This window comes from Charadrius vociferus, unplaced genomic scaffold (genome assembly GCF_000708025.1).
Source record: "Charadrius vociferus isolate BGI_N301 unplaced genomic scaffold, ASM70802v2 scaffold126, whole genome shotgun sequence".
NCBI lineage: Eukaryota > Metazoa > Chordata > Aves > Charadriiformes > Charadriidae > Charadrius > Charadrius vociferus.
Genome location: NW_009648894.1, coordinates 873,965 through 894,714, shown reverse-complemented (window position 1 = coordinate 894,714; position 20,750 = coordinate 873,965). Strand labels below are relative to the sequence as shown.

General features: G+C 39.6%; 1 protein-coding gene across 1 annotated transcript in view; it reads right to left on the bottom strand.

Moving 5' to 3' along the window:
• Window positions 1–7,641: 7,641 nt before the first annotated feature.
• The window catches only part of LOC104288331 (macrophage mannose receptor 1-like), a 31,685-nt gene continuing 18,576 nt past the window's right edge, over window positions 7,642–20,750 (bottom strand). Inside the window, exons 20-30 of the mRNA XM_009887122.1 lie at window positions 20,191–20,333; window positions 18,544–18,658; window positions 17,170–17,318; window positions 15,498–15,600; window positions 14,577–14,809; window positions 12,823–12,988; window positions 11,665–11,817; window positions 11,292–11,408; window positions 9,682–9,849; window positions 8,305–8,346; window positions 7,642–7,886 (exon numbers count right to left, since the gene is read on the bottom strand). Of these exons, the coding sequence (XP_009885424.1) occupies window positions 7,642–7,886; window positions 8,305–8,346; window positions 9,682–9,849; window positions 11,292–11,408; window positions 11,665–11,817; window positions 12,823–12,988; window positions 14,577–14,809; window positions 15,498–15,600; window positions 17,170–17,318; window positions 18,544–18,658; window positions 20,191–20,333 (1,634 nt within the window). The remainder of the gene's footprint in view (window positions 7,887–8,304; window positions 8,347–9,681; window positions 9,850–11,291; window positions 11,409–11,664; window positions 11,818–12,822; window positions 12,989–14,576; window positions 14,810–15,497; window positions 15,601–17,169; window positions 17,319–18,543; window positions 18,659–20,190; window positions 20,334–20,750) is intronic.

Below are 20,750 nucleotides of genomic sequence, written 5' to 3'. Positions count from 1 at the left end.
TCATAAAATAGGCTGGCTCTTGCAGATATGATTCCAGATTTCTGCCATTCTTATTCTTTATCAGTAACTATATTTATTACTCACACTGGCATGAATGTGGCTGTTTCATTTCAGGTATTTTTACATACAAAAATGTATGAGGACTATTTAGAAGAGGTCCTACAATTTTTGGGCACTTACATTTCCTCATGAAGCTCAAACACTGGAGCACAGAGGGACAGCAAGAAGCATCCATAAACTAAAATGCAAAATGGACTTTATAAGAGTATGCAGGAACTGGCTTGGGAAATGAAACACAAAATTGAAGATTCTTGTGTGAGGAAAGACTGCAAAGAAAGTTTCCATAAATGAAAGCAATGGTAAAGGATAATACACACACAGAGCTACTTGTGTACTTCAAGGTGTGAATCAAATTTTTAGTTCTCTGAACTAAACCAGAATAGTCTGCCATGAGGCTAGTTACAAAAAGTTAAGTATATTTTTCTTTAAACGTGCTTTCTTTTAGAAGTCATCAATTGAAAAACCATAAATTAAGCTGTGTTAGCATAAGAACAGGAATTAAGCAGGATTATAACATGTCTTTAACTCTGAGGAAAAAAAACAATACATCTCTTCGAGGACACCAGATCTCTGCCCTCTGACGTACAGACCACTAGAAAATCTTTTCATATTTTGACTCTCTGCAAGTTATGCTACACTGGCCTAAGCTGTTCACCCTGCGGGGCAATAAATAGGATGAATTTGTCAGAAAAGAAATTAAAATTTTGAAGTGGTAAGAGAAACACAGTGAAGAGGACTGCTGTCAGAAATTGCCGTGATACATGTGAAGTATCAGAACATCCAAAGGGATTCAATGGGAGGAAAAAAAGAGGTAAGCATGTTGAAGAACTACTAAATACTTTACTCTTTCCGAGAATTATTGCAATGCTATGTTTTTTCTCTGCTGGCTTTCTGGGGTCTTATTTATGTAGGAAAATTTTGTAGGAGGATACACTGAGTGTATTAGCTAACCTGTTGATAAGTCTCTATGTGGATTTTTTTTTCCTATTCCATGCAAATCAGAATCACCTCACATTTGTTGTACATTAAAATTTGTTTATTTGAGGACTTACTGTGGAGTTGCTAGAGTACTGTAAAATTCAAACCCATGGTTAATTGCCTGTTAATTTCTATATACAGATGGGTGCAAACCCACCAACTCTGGCTCAGGAAATCACTCAGCTGCAAATGTTGAGGCCAAGAGAGGCAAATAAGGAGCTACCACTTGATGTTTGCCAACTCTTGTGCTCTTTGTTAAGCACCTGCTTTTGGACACCATTAGGGACAGGATGCTAAGCTAAACAAACCTTTGATAGGTTTTAATTCTACAGAATTAGAGAATAGTTCACACTAGAAGAGCCCTCTGGAGGTCATTTGGTTGAACATCTTGCTGAAAGCAGAGCCTCAAAGCTGTACACTGCTTCAAAGATTGTTCTGGACCTTTTCCAGCTGAGTTTTGAGTATTTCCACAATGAAGAATGGCATTTCCATAGAAAAATGTTTCTATGTTGACACACTAAGTGTGAGAACAGGCAGAAACTGTTTACAAAATTGACTCTGAATGACACTTTAATTGTTTGAACTGTCAAACACCATATGAATAATTGAGCAAAACCCCCACCTTATGGATATTTAGAGTGAGTTATGATATAATATTAAACTTCTGGAACTGATATGATTCTAGTACGTCGTGCATTTTCAGTCAAATTATAAAACTGCACAAAAAGAAATGGAAAACAGTTAAAGGAAGACAATTCACAGAATGTGCTTCTCTCTTATGATTCTTTAGCTGAATGCAAATAATTTTCATGCAAAATTAAGGATTTCCTTCCTTTTTGTCTTATTTCTAGCTTCCTCATTTGTTTAAAATCCCTTCCCTATTTTGTGTCACTATGCTAAGTTTTTATATCATTAAATTTCATGTCTTCAGTAAAGTAATTATCATGTATCCAGTTTCTAGTGGCATAATCAATTCCCTTTCATTTTTAATGCTACTAAGAATGAACAGCTTCACTGTTATGTGCTCTAAACGTAGCTTCTTTGATAAATAATCAGTCAAGAAATGAAATGGTCTCTTCTTTCCCAGACACTTGTTATCTTTGCAATGTGTGGAGATTGCACATTTCTGCTTTTCCATTTCCTGTTAAAAATTTGTTGTAAACAGATTTTACTCTAAATAGATCCTACATTTTGCTTGTTTTTAAATGCATCACTAAGTCAAAGTACACAGCAAACTGTCCCTTTAACAGAAGCTTGCTTTCAGATAGCAGCCTAACAACTGTCACCATCCCATGTGGTAGCTCTGAAATTAAAAATACTATCACCAGAAGAAAAGGTTGCTGTTCTCACTGCCCAGTAATAAAAAACAATTTTCTTGAAATGTGGGATGCAGGAGAAATCTTTGGGCGAATGGGAGATGTGTAATCAAGCCTCATTACTATTCCACCTGCCTCTGGACAGCTGATTCATCCCCCTTCACTCCCCCCACTCATCACAGGCTTTGTACATGCAATACAGCTTTGTTTTGTCCTGTTTTTCTTGTTCCACTCCTCCCCTCCCCCCAGCAAATAGTCTCCATTCTGGCCAGATCCAGCAGGCTGAATTATCAGCACCTTTTCCTTTTCCTGAAATTGAGCATATCCCAGGACGCCAAAGGTTTTTCATCCTCTAACAGGTTGTTTAGAAAAAAATTCTCTCCCCTTTCCATAGTATCTTTGCAGAGAAAGTGTTTGTCTGTAAGCTTTCTCTCAGTGGCTTCTTGAGTTGCAAAACAGTCCATTAGGTTCCGCTGTAGCTCTCTAGGAGAGGAGAAACCCCATCACCCCAGAGGCTTCCCCACAAGGCCACTTTCTGTTCCTCTTAACAAACCCTGGTTTCCTTCCCATCCTCTGCACTCCAGCATGATGCTCCAAAGCACATCCTCCTGCCCTGTGCATAGTTGCCACGGTCACGGAGGAAACCTTCTCCTTATCTTTCTAGACAGCTCTGCCCTGTGCAAGGCCTCAGGAGTCAGGGCAAGGTGGAGAGGCAGCCTGTCTTCTTCTCTGATCCCCTGCCATGGCAGGACACTCTGTGTCCTTTTCAAAGGACACAGAGTACCAGGCAAATCCGGAACAAACATACAGATATCTTACACCCTCCGCCTCCTCCCTGTCCTCACACGTGCCCTCTGCCCCAGTCTGAAGGGCACAGCTAAGCTCCTGGGGCAACTGTTCTCTGTTTTCTTCTCTTGGCTCTCTCCTACACAAAGCACGCTCCCTCCCCCATTGCTTCCCCATAACCAGGAATCCTATCATCCCACAGGAACCTTGAACCCCCTGCACTTCTCCCAGCAGTGTCTGCATTTCCCAACCCTTTGCTTTGCTGAGCCGTTGATGATCGGCCCACCCTTGCCTGGGTCTCCTGGGGATGGTCAGCACTTCTGGTCCAGTTCAAACTCCTTCGTTTCTACTTTTGCCTTTCCCTTCAATCTCATTTTCTTTGGACACCTCACACTCTTGCTGCTATTTTGTATTTTTGTACCATCCTCTTACCAACCCCAGTCCATGTTTCTCACTGCACAAACCCCCATTCCTCCAATTCCTCCAATTATTTCCTCCCATCTCTGGTACCTCTGTCCCATCATTAGCCTCTTCTGGAGGACCACGGAACAACTGCAAGTCCTACACTTATACTCCTAACTATTGACTGTAAAGGAGAATTATGTCAACTAGTTCTAAAAGCAGGTGAGATTAATTTCATCCAGCAGTCTAAATCAAGAGTCTGGATAAAAAAGCAGTATAATGGTGGCATGGTGTGCATTCTCCTGAAATGAGAGCAAATACTCAGAGGAACCAGAGCCGCTAACCATATCCTAAAAATGCTTTACATATCATTGTTTAACAGATAGTGAATTAAAAGTTCTGCCCTGCAGAATGTCGTAGAAGGGAGAAAGCTGGATATGTCAGATAAGGGCACAGCTGAGAAGAGACAAAATGAACCCTAACTGTTCCTGTGTCCGGATACGGTGACATCAGGACAACTTTATGCTTATGGAGCAGTTCAAACCTTTCCCATTGACCCCGGAAAATCTGGCTCTTGCCCATTGGAATCTGGCCTGCAGGCACTAGTTCATTTCACAACTATCTATCTATTCTGTTTGTATTTATAGATCTTTCTTACATTTTGTTCCAAATTACTCTTCACTTCCTTTTTCAGTCTCTTAGTTTCAGAAACGTAAATGACAAAATTAAATACTTCCAGTTCATAAACTTCTTTTTAGATTCCTGCTTTAGCCAAGGAACTGAAATTAATGTTTTGGTTTCCCTTCCAAGTTACTGGTACTGATATTGCCAAATAGTTTCTCTGTAAATTGGTATTCTTTTGCAGGAGGAAGATGTTCCGCTCTTTGTACACGTCTGCCGCATCTCTGTCACCATCTGACATTACAGAAAGTTACAATGGTGAATTCTTCCACAGCTTTTCCTTCCCTAAAGGCAGTTACGACTTCTTACACTGTAATAAGTGCAGGTTGAGAATCTCTTACTTTTTCAGCAATGTTATATTTTCAATTTAGGGATATAACGCAGTGAAATAGTGAGAAAAGTCAGGACATTCTCTCTCTAAAATACTACCCTAATATAGAGAAAGAAAGGGCAAGCAACTAAAAAAGTAGGTCTCCACATGATGTCTATGTGGAAAGGCATTTTGTAAACGCTATTATGTGGCACCTAAGCTCAATTCCAGAACCTATGTGGAAGCTGGACAAATGGACAAATTGTGATTCCCCAGACCTTTGTTTACAGCAGCTTAACCCTGAAGGTTCCTAAGCCCAGTAAAAAGCTTGCTTTTGGCACTAAATTTCCCCCCGTCTGCTTCTGGGTATGTGCCCAAGCACCTTGATGTGGCAAATATGGGCAGCCCAGCACCTATTTCATACCTCCATATACATAGTGTCTTTAAACTAGGTACTAGATCTGTCTCATTGGAGGAGCATTCTTGGAGGAGGTCTGTCAGCTAGGATTTGATATGAAATACAGTGGCAGCCACAGCTTTATTTCAGAAATCTAACTACAGAGGAAGAATATGGAACCAACCTGGAAACAAAAACTTTGAGGAAAAAAAACATCATTTGGTACAACCCAAAATTTCTTGTAAATTCCCTTTACACTGGTAGGGGATCAGGATGGGGGGAAATGCAGATCATAACCAGTATTTCTTAGAACAAGGGTCGTGTTTGGTTTTTTTTTTCACTAATCTGTTATTACTAATAGAATCAAGCTATTATAGTAAATAGCAAATAACTATTCACACAACACATTCATTTCTTCACTTGCCGAGTTCACTCACAGTCACACAGCTACCCGGTTGGAGCAATATTTGGAACCCAATCCCAGCTGTATACCCAGTTGCAGAGAGCCGTGTTGGCACTCCAGGGGCTTCTTAGGAGATGTCCGGAAAGTCCCTCAGAGCGTCTATTCTTCATTACCAGATACAAGCTACTGCTGTCTTGAATGCGGTCCAACTTATACAGTCCTCTGCTGACACTTGTGTGTGGTGGTGGCCTTGTACAGTCCCAGAAAACTCTTGATTCAGTTCTCACAGATGCAACAGGACCACTAGTCTATAAAACTTATCAGTCCTTGGAAACTTTCACAAACTAACTTCTCATTAGCCACCTTTTCTGTCTTATTGGCCTATTGTTTTCTGGTAATCAGTTCTCTGTCCAAACCTATAGATCCTATAGAACCAATTCAGAGAATTCAGACAGTAGAGTCCCTTATGGCAAGTGTTACAATGATGGATTAATCTTTTTGATCTTCTCAGTGTTGTTAGGAACTCACCTGAAATACCTTATTCACCGGTGCACTGTACTGTCAGAGGGACCTACATACCATAGAGCAAGGTCTAGAAGGGAACAGCAGAAAGGATTAGAGATCTACAGTGAAATAAGAAGGGAAGAACTAGTGTTACTATCAGAAAATATGGAGAAAAGACGTGACAAAAGCTATCAAAGATATAAGAATTTGTCTCAGAAACTGCTAGAGCAGTACAGCACATAAGCACTCTTAAATTACACTTCCATTAGATATTTATTTAGGGTAAACTTTGAAATGTCAGGCATAAAGAAGCAATGAGAAACACTTTCGCAGGATGGTAAAGACAAATTGCTACTGGTGTTTAAGAACATGCTAGATTAGGAAAAGTGAATGATTATTTGTATATAGAAATTTAAGAATTCTATCCCTCCTTCCTATTACTTTTATCAGAAATTGTTCTGTTTAAGAAGACACATAAACTTTTACTTAGAACCAGCTTTTTAATGCCCATTTAATGAACCAAAGTAGAATAAAAACTTATTTATATGTATTTCATACACGTGCAAAATATTTTAATTTAAGCACAATTAAAATCTGTCAAAAGATTAAAATATCAAAAAATATCAAATTAAATAAGGACCTTCTCTAGACTAGAGCTTTGGGTCATTTGATTGTTTACATTTGGCATAAAACACACTGGAAAAGTAAAAAAACCCAAACCAACTATATGTGAACCTACTGTATATTTTTAGGGTTTCTGAACTCAGAATATACCAGTCATCCAATATGAGATGCAATGCTATCACCTCAGCCATGATGCAAGTCTAGAATGATACTCAAAGGATTAAAACAGACTTGGATAAGGAGAATTTGGTTAGAAATTAGAAAAGACTTTCTAATAGTAAGTTTCATTGAGCTTTGAAAACATGGCCTAAAAAAGCATGAAATCTTCACTGCTGTTGGAGATTTCAAGAATAAATTTTATGTAAATGTTTCAGGTATGAATTAAGTATAATTCTTCCTGCCTATTCCCTGCCTTTTGCAGAATCCTTTGAGATCCCTCTTCTATTATTTAAATGATAAAATATTTCTATTCACTATACATTCAAACCTCATATTATAGTTGATCTTTCAATGAATATGTTACAGAATTACGGCAGAAGAAAAGCAATTTACACTTTCCTTTCCATCAGTCATATACAGAGGAGGAAAATGTGTAATTCAGGTATTACGGGCAACACGAAGGGTTTCTGCGGGTACCTCAGTAGCAAAAGGAAGACATGGACTCACAGCTCAGGCTGCCCAGCTGAGGCAGGGACCTGTGCCTGCTTCGAGCAGGGACCTGCACCGGCTGAGCTTGGAGGTCCCATCCAACCTGCCCAATTCTGCCAGCCTGCTCTGGAGATCAGGGGTGGCATTGTCAGGATTCCTACAGATCTGGTTGTACTTTTTTGGAGCGGGCTAAGGAGCTTATTCTCACAGTTGCCTGTGATGAGCATGGTTCTTCTTGTGCTTAAAGGTGATGCTGGACCCATGCAGAGACTGGAACCACCTGAGTGTTCACTTCTGCAGTGTAGCTCCGGGTGTATGTGTATGTTCAACTCTCCTCCCAGGCACTACTGTTTGTCAGCAGATCTCTGGATCTGCCTCGCAAGATTGCTTGTTCCTGCCAGTACAGAAAGCAAGAAGCGTCCTGTGCAAAATGAACTAGAATTTCCATAGGAGAAAATCGTTTTGCCTTAAAAATTCTTGTATTCCAGCGCTTTAATTCCTTTTAAAATCAGGCCCAAGATTACCCCGCTTATTAAACTGTTGCCTGCTCATTTTGTTCAATATTGGTCACAAGACAATTTGATTCATGAGTTCCAGGGTCAGCATCACCACAGTATATGGCATTACCAAAACTGGCTGTAATTGTTTGCCGATCACGTCTTTTTTTATAGAAGAAATAGAGTGTAAGGCCAGTTCCTGTTAGAAGAAGGAAGATCAGTATAACAATCATCCCACCTAAACTATTTGAGGATGAAGCAGCAGCTGCATTTTTTGATGCTGTGAAAGACAAAACAGAACAATTACTACAAATGACCAGAGACTGCTATTGCATGCAACAAACATCTCCTTATGTACACCAACTAGGTGGACTGTAAAAGTACTGAACAAGCATAACAACAGTCAAAACTGATGCATGTTGCAGATGGACAATGCAAAATTTGGCTCAATCTATGTTAATTTTAAAAGCAGTATTATACGGTACCACAGTACACCATTTGTAAAGAAGTAAAAATCAATAAGACATCCAGTTTGAGAAAAGAGATCTCCCTTTAACCAAATTTAAAGTAAAATCATCTGCAACAGTTAAATGTGTATTTAAATTAAACTTTTCTGGAGGCAATTTTATTTGAAAATTATAAATGCCTATAAACTTATTGAAATTTCTGATTAATGTGCTTATAAGAAACCAACTTACCTTTATTGACAGGTGAATCATGGGTTGGCTCAACTTCAGTGACTTTAAAATTAAAAAAAAATAGATATTATACACAGTTTGCAAGCAACCATTCAAAGATTAAATAAATCCTGTACACATAATTTTTACTTTGCATTGCTATCAATTTTAAATAATCATAGACCTGTTTGGGTTGGAAGGGACCTTAAAGACCTAGTTCCAACCCCCCAAATGAAAACATTTTCCCTGACAATTCAGGCTGAATCTATCAAATATTCTTGTTAAAAACATTTTGGGGTAAAAAAAAAAAACACACCAAAAAAAAAAAAACCAAATTGTTGTCTCACTATGAATTGCTTTGGACACTTTTTCTGGTAGGGGAGATAGATATTCAAAGTTTTTACACTTCCACAGTGTAAAGCTTCACAATTCACAACTCAATTTTTTTACACTTGCAAAATTGAAAAGCACATTTGTACTTTGTTTAAGCTGTATTTTTAGGCAACTTTCTCTTCCTCCCTTAATTGCTTGGAGAGTATGATTCAGTTAATTGCTTGCAGGTATGGCTGGCTGAGCCCTACAAAGCCCATGGGTGACTCTCTTGCCAACCTGCGGACATCCACAAGCAGGAGATTCAATTGGTTCCACATTGTATCTATTATCTCAGCGCAGTGGAAGTGTTTGACAATGGCAAATCTGGCCTATTTCCAATCCTCTCCCAGTTGATATGTGCAAAGACAGCTGAATCTGTGTGTATTTGGTGACTCATGCCAGCTGCCAAAAAACCACAGGGCCACAAGTAACCATTAAAGAAGAAATGTACTATGCTGTTTGGTTGCCTTGGCGTGTCTCCCTATGCCTGGGTCAGCAGAGAAATTAATTGGGCCACACCACCCACCCTCACTTGACGCTTTCTTCTTGGCCATCCAGCAGATCCCAGTACGCTTCACCGGCACCCACCCCACCAGCAGCACCTAAATTACTTCTGCTTCTCCATGACTTTGCACTGCTGCCCTTCAGCTTAGCTGTCAGGAGAGTGCCTGCCTTTCTTCTCAGCACTAGTTTAGACATCTATTCATTATCTACTGCCCCTTACACCCTAACTGCAATGGCTCTGAATTTTCCCCCCCACTTTCACCAGGTGATGTGTCCCCCCCTACCCCAGGGTACACCAATTCCAAGAAATCAATGCTTTTAAGCTAAGAAGAGGAAACAGTGGCAGGTTTTTCTCCAACACTGCTTCTTGTTGTCCTTAACAGAAGTTATTCTTGGCTTTGATGCAGATGCACGTGCATCAACATCGATACATAAAGCATACCCAGTGCATAAGCAGTTTTGCTTGATGTATATTAACCACTACTTCTAAAATAACCCAGTGCACAGAAATTCAGAACTTACTTTTGGGGATTTTGCAGATAAAATTCTGGTCAACAGAGCAGTAATAGTTCCTCCAGGTTCCAGTTGAGACATCCATATCAACACAGTATTCATCAAAAATTACAGTAGGCTCTCCTTTCTCCCAGTTGACAAATTCTACTCCACTTCTGTCTATCCATAGCCATTCCCCTAAAATTATAAGTATTATCTAGTGAGTGAATGAAGTGGGGAATCCTTTCTATTCTACCAGGCATGACATTGATTATGGAATTTGTTAGTTGGTTAAAATAGCATCACAGTGGGCTCATTTCTCACTCTTTTAACAGTCAGAGGCATTCAGATGGGAGCGTACCAAATGCAAATGTTCACAAAGTTAACTCCATCAGCCTTCAGGGCTGTGGCTGTCACTGATGTGAAGAAGACGTTCCCAGGCTGCCCGAAGACTTTTAGCTGAAGGCTGTGCCCAGAACTCAGCTGTGCCTGAGAGCCTTAAGAAAAGCAGAGCACCTGCACAAGCCACGTGTTACAGTTCAAGGATCCAGATCACTGAGGAAATTTTCTCTATATGTGGATCCAAGATAAGTAAATTGCTGCTTTATTTCAGCTGGATTAATAAATTATCTTTGCAGACTGAATCATCTCTCTTTAATAATTACTCCCTGCTTATCTCCTGCTGAGGCCCATCAAGTAGAAATAATTGCCATCTCCGCTCCCTCAGGGTGTGCTTTCACAGCAGCACATCCTGATATAACTCACAACTGCCTCAGTGCCACCTCTTCCATCCCTGCCAGCTGCAGCTGCACTTTCCTCTTGCCTCTGCTTGCACTGCACGTGGCAGTGTAGTGGGCCAGGTCAGGAACAAATCACTGCTTTTGTACCATTAGTTTTCAATTAGAACAGATGAACTTGGCCCACTGTGCAACAAGGCGCCTGCCATTACTGGTGGTGACAGACAGGGACTTGAGCAGCTGTGACCAAGGCCACTCCATGCAGCTCAGTCAAGACTCACTCTGGAGATGTACCCTCAAAGCATGCCATGAAAAACAGGCTTCAGAACTACACTGATATAGAAAAGAGGATCAAATTTGCAGTTTAAAAAAAAAAAAAAAAGGGAAATATTTTTGGATGAAAATTTTGGATGAAAATTTGCACCAAAAAAATTTATGAAAAAACCCTGACATTTAGATTAATAAATGTTGCTAGGCAGCTTATATATGCTGCTGTCCCCTGTGTTGTCTAGAAATAAATTTCAGTTTAAGGCTGCCTCAGCTTTTAATTACAAGACAATATTTTTCTTAAAAGACTAACAACAGTTAAATTTCAGGCACTTTGAGTAAAGAGAAGTGACAGGAAGCATTTTAATGAACTACTGCAGTGCTAAGCTAGAACCTTTTACAGACTGAAATGCACTGTAATTATAGTAAAGATGCAAAAAGCGTAGACTTTTCTGGTGGTTTATGTTTTAAGTATTTTAACAGAAAAACTATTATACACGTAACAGTAGATTTCTTTTTGATTATCTATTTAATATTTAGTACATTAGTATTAGTATTTAGTATTAGTGTTATTTAGAATTGTCTCTGTTTATTTAGTATTTATTTTCATCTCAGTATGCATTGCAAAATAATTACCATCAGTATTTTTGAACAATCCTATCCAAAATTTTCTGTATTCATTTGCCATTGGAGACAAATGAAGTAAGAGAAAGTTCATTTCAGCCGAATCTTCTATGGAAACCAGAGCAGCACCTAAAAATGTCAATTAAATATTACATATAATTTCAGCAAGATTTTCTGTTAGAAATTAATTATCTCAGTAAACAATAATGACTTTTTGTGATCAACTTTTCCTTATAGTAGAAAAGCGTAATAATAAATTTAAATTAGCTGCAGCTTATAATTGATAGACATACACACACATTTATGTATTATCTGTTGGTTCTGGATTAAAAAAACAAATACAGAAACAGCCTGTAAAACAGCCTAATAAAAAAAAGGCACTTACCCATCTGAGTACATGTCATGGAAGCGTGAGGCCAGCTTTCCTCAGAAGTGATGTGAACATAGTAGCAATGACCACGGAAGGGAATCCAAGATATACCACGTTTCGGTTCAGGACACTTTCCAGGAAGCTGTGGTGGTTCACTGGGGATTAACTCTATTAAGGAGACACACAGGTTTCAGTGGGGTCTTAAAAGCCACGGGAAGCTTGTACTCCTGCACCACACACCAGCCCTACCAATTTGACAGCGATCCCAGTAAAAGAAACATCCCAGAGACTTAATTAATGATAAAAGGTTGAGCTAATCATGGTAAACTAGCAATAAACTATACTGGTTGGAGCTTATTCTCCAATCGGCTAAAGAAGGCTCACACCAGTCTTCCTGCAAGGCAATTTTTACTTACAACTTGTGAAACAGAATAAGGAATGAGTCAGTATGCATAAAGGATCTTGACACCACCACCACGCGCCAGTGGCTTGTGTCCAGCCAGTTTGTAGCAAGGTTGGCCAGAGAAGCTGTCTGTACCTGCCCTTGTACCTACATCCTAAACTACGTAAAAGTAGAATTAGTAGCCTACTGCATCACCTGATTAAAGCCAAAGCAGAGCTTAAATGAATATAGAATTTGCTGTGAAGTATGGTGCAGAGATCATGAATTTCATATATAATTTAAAATATGTTTGAAAATTAGGTGCAATATTTGAGGGCTAAAGTATCTTAGTAGAAGCTTTCCAGCATCTTAAACTTTTAACAAATATAATCGATTTGTTTGCTGTACTGACAGAAGCTTTTATCTCCCAATATTACAAAAGACACTTTAAAATGCAAAAATATATCATTGATATATTTATAGTTAGGCTAAAATTGATCAGTTCTGCAGTTCCTGACAAACAAGGATGCAGAAAAGATCTATTGGTTGTGGCGTGAAGTGTCGCAGTTGTCTTCATGAGGTGCTTGTGTTGACTGGCTTGTGAAATGAAATGTCTGAAAATCACTCAAGACAGACTGGATCTGGGACTCCTTCCTTAACAAGTGCTGTATTTTATCACAAGGCATACACCAATTATCACAATTTTGCATCTGCGGAAAAGCAAAATTCAAATAAAGCCATGAACCTAAATGCCAACCCCCCAAATCACATTTCTCCCAGTCACAACTTACCATCAGACTGTTTACAGAGAGATAAAAAGGTTTCATTGCAAGATGCTGTCTTCCAAAACCCATCCAAATCTAGATAGACACAGGCCGTGTTCTTATTTGGCTCTCCACTAGCCCAGTTATGATACCTGCTCCTCCTTCTATCTGACCATACGTAATGGCCTTCAGTCTAAAAGGAAATGACAATAAAGATTGTGTCACATACAATGATTAGGTTGAAAGAACATTAAGATTGCACTTGCAGGTATGTAAAAGTTAGGAAACATCAGAATCATGGTTTCTCCCACAAAATTAATTCATCCTCTGTCATGAATACGTAACAGTCTGTCCCAGACTTCTGCTCTCCACAGCAGTTTAGGCAGTGTTCCTACAGACGTTTATTTGGAACCCAGCCTACATAATTCAATTCGCACCATCTGTCTTGTGCAGTAGCTGGGCAAAGGGCCGTGCAGTAACAAACATAAATATACAATTGAAGATTTTATCAAAGGAGTCCACATATACACACAGATCAAATACAGATTGCAGAGAAACTATTGTTAGCATTCCTCTAACACAGGCTTCTCTATATATTTAGAAAGCAAACAGAAAAAGCAAAAGTTCCACTGGAGAGAGGAGTACAATGATGTTTTTCATGAGGCACATGCCACAGACCTCTGCTGCCCATGCTAACGGGGGTTGTGGTAGGTTTCTAGCTCTCGCAAAGAGCAGCTACTTGAGACAAGCTGAGCACATATATTTTCAGTGGATTTCACCACTATTTGCAGAGGATGGCCAACATTAGTCACAGCCATGGCTCCCATCACCCTATCCTGCACAGCCTAGACCCTTCTTCCCATGATTCTTGGAGGCAGGCTGCCATCCAGTTCTTTGTGCCAGTTCCTTTCCTCTCCTTTTTCCTTTTAAGTCCTTGGCCACATTTCATCTAGGATTCCTGTATAATCCTGGTTTCCAAGTGCCTTCCCTCACTGAAGTTCAGCTCCAGTTCCTCTCACCTCAGCACCTGTGCCCTCTCTCAGTCCTGTGTCCCACCAAGCTCCACTTCTACGTCTCTTCTTTTGATTTCCTCACAACTCTGGTTCCACAAATATCCAGCTGCATCATGTTCTTTTTACAGGCCTCTAATAGACGCTTCCCCTTTCAGGCCCTTCCACTCTTTGCTGACTGAGTCTGTGGACAGTTTTTCACAAGGCACTGGCTTTAGCTCCAAAAACCAGCCTAAGGTGTCCCCACCGCCAGAGGCCTGCTCCTATCTCTACACTGCACCTTGCCATTTCCCCTGTTGCTCACTACAAGCTCTTGTAGTGCTAGTCTGGAAGTTAAAACAAGTCTTAAAACAACCTCACAAAGAAAGAACTATTTTTAATGCAATTAGTTTCCATGATGTGCTCCACAATGTGTCTTCAGAAACATCAGTGTGTGGTAGATGGTGTCATAGGAAGGGGAAACTTCATAGCCGCTTTCCCCACTGAAGGCACCATCTACTGCAGGTATGTCCGTGGTGGCATTTGATATGCAGGCTGTGGCAGTTCTCACATTATGGCCAAACATTTGGGTGTGTAAAGCCCCTGAAGTGGAGGGAAGTCAGGCATCTCAGCAAGACTTCGATGGCTGCCACACATTCATGGATCTGCACTCACACGGGAGCAAACGGCACCCACAGCAGTGGATCCTGATAACCTCTGAGCAAGAAATATGGTTGATCTATGCTGATCTAGTGTAGCAGTACAATTATCACAAGCATTTGATGGACTCACCGTGTTGCTGTTAAAACCAATCCATACAGGTTCCCCATGCTTTAGTATTTGTAACCACAGGTAAGATTCGGCATAAGGATCCAAAACACTGGCGAGTTCTGAAAACTGGTCTCTGCAGTTCTTCTGTGCCTCTTCCCAGCTCATTTTGTAGTTGATGACTGCATAGCGGTCATCACCATAATTGTTAAAGCCAAACATCGGAACTATGGGTGGGGAGTTTGGCAGTTTGGGATCTGTGATGAGCAAACCAACAAAAAGAAAAGTCAAACGCTTTATATTGGCTAGACGTAACACTGAGGGAAGATCTAGTGTACTAGAGTAGTTAAGTAAGAGAGGTCAGAATAACAAATTAAGATGCATCTCAACTATCACTGGAGTCAGGAAAGCCATATTTTCATGTTCTATGACAAAGTTTTCTAACTCTTGTCAGAATAACCTTTTAGCATAAATATCTGTATCACCTCCAGGAACGTGCCCTGTAAGCTCTAGACCTTCCCAAAGCGTACTGTAACTGCGTAGGGCATTGAAGGGAATAATCTCCCCACTTTTTCCATGATATATTAGCATTTGTTGTATTTTTGACAAGGAATACAGTATAGTAAGCACACCATGAGCAAGCAGTGGGATGTAAATGCTGCTGATGAAATTACCTAAGTAGGACTGTAAAGGAAATCAAATAGGGCAGTTTTTCAAAAGAAAGAAATTGCATTGCTTTTAAGTCCTTAAAACAGGAAATGTTAAGGGTTTTTCTCAAAAAAATAAAATCTGTGCTCATTTTGTTAAAATGGTCCATAGCGCATGTGATACTCTCAGATTAATTTCAGTTAAAATAGGGTTGAATGGGGGAAAGTCACTTTTAAGACCAGCTTGTCATAACCACAATAAATCAGCTGTACTAGAAAGTGGTGAGAGAAAACTCACCAGAATTTTTCTGGCATATGTAGCTTTTACTTGTTTTACATTCTTCATCTTTCCATTTCCCTGCCTGTTCAATAGGGTTCTTCATCATAAAGACACAGTCATCCTACAGAGGAAACGAGATTAACAAGAAAAACATGTGGCTACATAGGAAACGTTCCTACTCCTGCTGGATATACAGACCCACTTGTCACATGCAGTCACACACAGATGAACAACATGAAGGTCATTATATGAACTCATACGAGCAACGGTCAGGAGCAGTAATATGACAACAAGCATTTACGATTCAGCCCTAGGAAAGTTTGCGCTTGGATGATGGAGGAAGTTGCAAAGCGCAGCACAGAGGCATGAAGAAGCGGCTGGGACTATCTGCGTGTATGTGATCTGTGCATGCACGTGTGTGTGTGCAGGTGGACATATGTGAGGTAGGTCTGGCCCACAGGACATTTCAGCTCTGTTGCTGGTTTTCTGGAGGCTATGGGGAAATTCTCCTCAGCACTGAAGCTTGCCTGGAGAGCTGAAATCCTCTCCCTGCCCCGATCTGGCATGAGGATCCAAAGCTGTCACCACCGTGCAGTAGTGTAGAGGCAGTGATCAGAACCAACCTTTTGTGGAAGATACCTCCCAAGCTCTTTCCCCTGCAATCTGGGCTTTTTCCCTTCCTCCTTTGCCTCCCCCAGCACGAGAAGCTGCTGTTTGGCTTTCTGCAGCGGGAGACAGCAGGTTTCCCCACTTCGTATCAGCCTGACCTCGTGCTCCCTCCAAATCCCCTCAGGAGCATTAGCCCAGGTCTTGGCTGCAAATGAAGGAAGATGTATGAGGAGCAACTTGTGTAGCGAAATGGGCATAGCCTTCTTCAGAAAGCATACGCATGTGTGAGATGGGGAAGTCCTGGAAATCCGAAACCCCAGCTCTAACCTGCATGGCAGCAGTCTAGGACCTCACAGAACTTCTTCCTGTTTTAGCTGGACTCAAAGCAATTTGTTATGAAAAAGAGAGAAACTTTGTAAAGCTAGCACAGGCGTACAGAAGCAGTACTATCAAGTACAGTATTCTACATTATAATTTTACGATTACTGTATAACACTCAGTTTTGTCTTGCAATTAAACACAAAATGGTATAACAGTGCTGAAAGTTTCAAAGCATGCAGAAGAGATCTTTCAGAAGGAAGATTTGATAGAAAGTATAGAGGGAGAAGACAAAAATGAGAAAGGGAGATGAAGAGTCTCTTCCTTTTGAGGAATTTGTGCAACACACTTATCTGAATAAGCTCAGTACCAAGAAAGGTAAATATAAACAATTATCTGAGAGTTTTCATCAAGTCTAAATAACATTCACTGTATCCCAAAATTATACAGTTACTGCTACACTCCTGTTTATTTGAATCTCCTCATCAGTCATGGTAAAAGTGAGGGAAATTGCACACTTCTCTAAATTTTGCACAATGCTTCCAAACCTCTGTCTGGATTCATTCAGAATCATGACAAAACACAGAAGTTGAAAAAAATATATGAATGTAGACCTCCCACATGATTACTCTACTCCTAAAAGCAGCAAGATTACTAAAAATCTTCATAAAGGAAACTACAGAAAATACAGTTGTAGCTACATATATTTTATTCATCTACTGAAGTTATAATGTTTAAGTGATAAACAGAAATTAATGTTTACCTTACTATAATAACTTCGGGAACCTTTTGCCCAATTGGTATAGTAAACTGGGCTTCCATCTGTCCATAAGTATGTGTGCTCCTGATTTATGTCATTCAGTCCAATCCAAGCATCAGTTACAGCAGTTTTTAAGAGGGACATGAGGAAAGCTGAAGGAGAAAAGAGAAATTGTACAAGGCGGGAAACTGAATGCACCTTTCCCCAACAGTGCAGACTTGGAGTGCCTGGAACCAGGATGATGACTTTTGGGTTTCTCTTTTTTAATAAGGCGGTAATCTTATGATTAAAAAAAAAAAAAAAAAAAAAAAAAAAAAAAGAATAGATAGTTATCTGACGTTAGTCAGGAAAAAGTATTTACAAACTCAAAGATGGGCAAATTTTTATTCATAAAATTGTTTTTAATTTTTTTAATGGAATTTATGTGTATACTCTTCTATGTTGTTCATCATCTGAGGAAGCAGGGAAAATGTTTTAATGGTATTACGGGAATTAACATGAGTACACTGAACCTTGGCATATAGAAAATGAGTCTACAGACTGTGCACTCCCTTTTGTTCTTTGGCAACTACTTCATTAACCAGACTTAATAACTTCATTTCTTAACAGGCATAACATAAATAAAACTACTTAATAAATAACCAAGTATGTGTATACTGAGATCTCAGCTTTTTGGAAGGCCAGATGCTGTTTTGCTTAACTCCTGCCTGGACTGACTTTCCACTAAAAGAACATCCTTCCTCTGCTATAGAAAAAAAGTACACCACAAAAGTAGAACCACAAGCACTGATGGAGCAAGCTAGGAGATGGTCCATGCCCAGCCCTCAGGACCTGAGGCATTACACTTCCTGAGCAAAGATGAGGCCTCACTAAAAAGCCCGTAAAACAGCCCAGCAGGCTGAGGTCCAGCAGAGCAAGGGAAACAGGGCGAAGCTGGGACTCCAGTATTGGAGCCACCTTCTACCTGAGGATGTGTCCTCCACTGACACCCCCAGCATTTGGCTCAGCAGCTGGGTGCATGATGATCTGCTTTGGATATTACTCCCTTTGTGGGCTATTTTTATGTGTACAATTAAAAAAATTAAAATATGGACATATTATTATATATGACAAGACTCTAACACAAAATCTTAAGATCTGAACAGTATGAATTCCTTTGTACATCCTATGTTAACCCCAAATCTATGATTTTAAAAACCAACCACAACACTAAAACCTATGCAAGCATTTTTCCAAGACTGCAATTTCTCATTCAACATAACTTCATATTAATATGCATAAACACAGCATATATTGCAGAAGCTATAACATCTGTTTTAATCTGTTTATCAGGAATTACTTTATGTCATCCAGTATCAAAACATTGGTACTTTATACCTTGCGTTTCCTTTTTTGATATAGTAGCCAGATTTCCTCCAAAACTAATACAATCGTTCCGCGCAGCGTGCCATGTCAATGTATCATTTTCATTAAGACCAAATACTTGGAAGCACTGAAAAACAGAAGTGTGCCAAATCTGTAACCGGATGGCATTTTAATTTCTGGTGAAAGCAGCTTTGTTGGTAACAAACAAGATAAACTGGATGTTTTAAGCAAACAGGGAGATTAGCTGATTTAATAGTCCTTTCTAGCTTGTCTTTAGGTCTTTATGAAAGAGAAGATCTATACTAGAAAACTAACATAAACACCAATATTTTAGCAGACACTTAGAAGAAGGAATATGTTAGTCCAATGATTTCAGTAGAAATTATGTTAAAGCTTCTGACCACACTTCTGAGGTGTGACTTTGTGGGAGGAATGCCTAAGCAGACCTCAGAAAACAAACAAGGATGAGATATGGTATTGAAGCTCAACATCTCAGCTTCTGTTGCCCTGTTTGACAAACCAGGTTTGGTTCTCACAGGATAATCATAGAAAAAGAATTATTCTGACATTACAAAGCAAACCATGAATTTACCATTTCTTGTAATACGATCTTTGAGATTTAACCAAGACATCATTAGACAGCTTTGTCAGAGTCAAGCAACCTAAATGTGCTAATTAAAGCACGCAACTGAAAAGTTAGTCAGGAAATTTGGGCAAAAAGTTGGGCAGAAGGGAGGTACGTCCATGACAGTTGGAAATGGTGTGGAAACACTTGGAGAGCAGTCAAGGAAGCAGCCTTTGGAAGCTCCTCTTCCAGCTGGTGAAGAAGAGAGAGACATTGTAGCTTGAGAGAGCACCGTGAAAAGGAACAAACTGATTTTGTGACTCTTGCCCAGGAATGAGAAAGGGAAGGAAAGAGGAGACAGCAGCCAGCGGATCTCAAACAAAGGAGCTCCATCAAACTGAAATCATACTTTAGCTTAGCCAAAAGGAAAACAGATGGAGCTAGATGAGGCAATGTAACCAAGGATTATCTTCATTGCTAGGTGAATTCTCAACAGTGTACGCTGTGTTTTTATAGCTTTTACAGCTTCATTGTAGACAGTCTATGTATTTTCAATACATACAACTTCTTATCCTGAACTTCTGTCTTTTGAGAAGGATAAGAGTGATCTTAAATAATAAAGTGTGGTGAAGCTTATACCTGGATTTTTTAAAAACCTTAACAGATGTTTAGTTGTAGAAAAAAAAAATGATAAATTTACTCAAGGTAAGGTGCCTTAGTGACTTAAGAGCCAGGAATGAATAAGTATCCAGGCAACTTATGACAGCCAGATAAGGTCAGCAGAGTAAACAAGACCATACAACAGCTCCACACCAGCAAAGTTGCTCAAACATCCTTGGCAACATTAAACACTAGCAAAAATACAAGGTGACTCTTTCTTCTTGTATGTCTCATGACCTCCCTCATAACTGCTGTGATCTCAGTAGAGGCTATAATTTATATTTCAGGAATTGTATTTTTATAGCTTTTAGATATACACAATCAGAACATATTTTGTGATAACTGAAAATCCTGCTACAACTGAAAAACTGAGTCTAAGATAGTTTTTATTCTGCTCTTTTTAAAATACAATATACTGACATTTCATACTGCACCTTGTTATCAAAGAGGAGCCAGTCTTCTGAACACCCACCCTTTGGTGGTGGTGAAGTGGGAGCGACAGCTGGACGAACAGTATCATTAAGCCTTTCACAGATGAATAACTCGACGCTGCCACAGTTGAGATCATTCCATGTACCTGAAAGCAAATTAAAATAAAAGAAAAACAAAATGCAATTGAGACTGGGATAAAAAGTCTCCTTTCCTAAAGCAAACCTATCATAGGAAGTAGAACTGATTACAGTATTTGTATTTCTCTCCCTCAGAAATAATGAGTAATTTTTATGTATGTTGCTTAGAAATATTCAGGTTTCCAGCAACATTCAGAATATCAATATTTTCTCTGAGAAAAGAAATATTTCAATATTCCAAAACCATAGCATTGCCAAAGAGGAGTTTTAGTTCAAATGCTTAATTCACCTCTCTAAGGACTGTAAGATCTCTAGAATCACCCTGTCTACATCAGGTACTTGGTCCTTGTTACCTTACTACCTGAGCTTCTCACAGTCTTACAGTCTTCTGGGTATCGTTTCTCCCTACGGAAGTGTGATGTAAG